Raw genomic sequence first — 2,508 nt, 5'->3', positions numbered from 1 at the left:
CGAGTATCGATATTACGGGAGTACATCTCCAGGAGACACACTCTCCCCTCAATAAGTGTCGTCAGTTTTCGTCCGACGCCACTGCAGAGTCTTTGCCGCTTTCATCTCCCGATCATCTTTTTAGTTTTAAATATAAGTATATAGTAATCAATAAACATAAGGCAAAGTAAATTGGTGACCCCGACGTGATCACTATATACACACGAGTACTGGTGCTTACAATGGCAAACAACGACGCCCCACAAGATGACGCCGAGGTTTTTCACGATACCGTTACTCACGGTGTTGACGCAGTTATCAACCGTGTAGCTGTGAAAATACCGCCGTTTTGGCCCGAACACCCAGAATTATGGCTATCGCAAATCGAAGCCCAATTCGTTCTGGCGGGAATAACCTCGGACGAAACGAAATTTAACACAATCCTAGCGTCAATCGAAGCACCGGTGTTGGCCCGAATTGCCGACGCCATCGTCAACCAACCACGCACAGGCAAGTACGAAAATTTGAAATCGTGCATCCTGGAACGCTTCTGCGAAAGCGAACAAAAGAAAATCCAGAAGTTAATATCGGAGACCGACCTTGGTGACAAGCGCCCCACGCAACTGCTCAACGAGTTAAACGCACTAGCCGCAAACAAAGTTCAAGAATCTTTTCTGAAAGCACTGTGGCTGCAGGGCTTACCAACACAAGGGCAAGCGATCTTGCAAGCATCGGACGCCAGCCTAGCAAACTTAGCTAAGTTGGCAGATAAAGTGATGGAAGTCGGTGATTTTCATCAGGTACGCACCATCGACGCCAAGTCGGCGCCAACCAGCAGCGCCGTTTCCGACGATCGTCTAGACCGCATCGAACAACAAATCAACGCGCTCTCCAGAAACCTTTCTCGCAAGAACAGCTTGCGAACGGATCGCAACAGCGTCATAGCTGGAGACATGTGTTGGTACCACAGCAAATTTGGTAACGCCGCCAAGAAATGTCGCCAACCATGCTCTTTTGCATCCGAACCAAAAAACTAAATCAATCTTCGGATTCGGCGGACAAATTCGAAGAAGACCACAACACAATTGCCCGCCTCGCCATCAACGACAATTTCTCCAAAACACAGTTTCTCATCGATACCGGCGCCGACATTTCAGTGATGCCACCCTGCAAAACGCAAAACTATGCTCACTCCAAAGCTTCTTTTCGCCGCCAATGGCACGAAAATACAAACCTATGGAGAAAAACGCATAGCATTGTCACTGGGATTGCGACGAAACTTCGTGTGGACTTTCGTGATAGCTGACGTCAACTGCGCTATCATCGGATCCGACTTTCTTCAACATTTTGACTTACTCGTCGATATGAAACGACGCAAACTCATCGATCGGGCTACGCTGCTGGAATCAAAATGTCACGCGCCTCAACGTAAAATCAACGCTGTTTTATCCTACGACACGAGTAACCAATACGCTACATTGCTTCACGAATATCGCGATCTCGCAACGATCAACTCGAACCGGCTGCCAGCAACATCCGAAGTAACGCACTTCATCTCGACCAACGGGCCGCCTACTCACGCCCGCGCCCGACGACTAGCGCCCGACAAACTCAAAGCTGCACAATCCGAGTTCTCCTACCTCATCGAGAAAGGAATATGCCGTCCCTCAAATAGCAACTGGTCCAGCCCTTTGCACCTGGTAAAGAAAGCAAATGGAGAGTGGCGTCCGTGCGGCGACTACCGAGCACTGAACAACGTAACCGTGCCGGATCGATATCCTATTCCGTACATACTGGATGTAACGAGCATCTTATACGGTAAGAAGATATTTTCGAAAATCGACCTGCAAAAAGCATATCACCAGATTCCTGTCGAACCACAAGATATTCCCAAAACAGCAATTATCACGCCTTTTGGGCTATTCGAATTCTTGTTCATGACGTTCGGTCTGCGCAACGCAGCGCAAACTTTTCAACGTCACATAAACAACGTCATACAAGGCCTCGACTTCGTTTTTGCTTACATCGACGACATTTTGATCGCTTCAGAATCCGAGGCGCAGCACGAGACGCACCTCCGCACAATCCTCGACCGCCTTCGGAAGGCACATCTCACCGTAAACTTTGAAAAGTGCCAATTCGGTAAGACACAACTTACATTCCTGGGACACGACATCAGTCAGCACGGTTTAAAACCATCCGAAGCCAAAGTGGAAGCCATACGGCATTTTAAAAAACCGCTTATCGCTAAAGACCTTAAAAGTTTCTGGGTATGATTAATTTCTATAGGCCGTTTATCCCACGAGCAGCCGAGAACCAGCACATACCCAGACGCTGATCCAAGGCAATAAAAGAACGACAAAACCCCGATACTTTGGTCTACAGAAGCCGACTACGCATTCACCGCCTGCAAGAACGAGCTTGCAAACGCTACGTTGTTGAATTACATGGCACCAAACTCACAATTAACTCTAACCACCGACGCGTCCGACGACGCTATGGGAGCCGTAGTACATCAGGTCTTCAACG

At 48.4% G+C, this 2,508-nt stretch overlaps 1 protein-coding gene across 1 annotated transcript; it reads left to right on the top strand.

The window, feature by feature from the left end:
- The first annotated feature begins 221 nt into the window (after positions 1 to 221).
- On the top strand, positions 222 to 1,016 carry LOC133836630 (uncharacterized). Its single transcript, XM_062267222.1, has one exon. The coding sequence runs from the start codon at positions 222 to 224 to the stop codon at positions 1,014 to 1,016; it is 795 nt and encodes a 264-aa protein (XP_062123206.1).
- The last annotated feature ends 1,492 nt before the right edge of the window (positions 1,017 to 2,508 follow it).

This window comes from Drosophila sulfurigaster, chromosome 2R, assembly GCF_023558435.1.
Source record: "Drosophila sulfurigaster albostrigata strain 15112-1811.04 chromosome 2R, ASM2355843v2, whole genome shotgun sequence".
Lineage (NCBI taxonomy): Eukaryota > Metazoa > Arthropoda > Insecta > Diptera > Drosophilidae > Drosophila > Drosophila sulfurigaster.
This window is presented reverse-complemented; position numbering and strand designations above follow the sequence as displayed.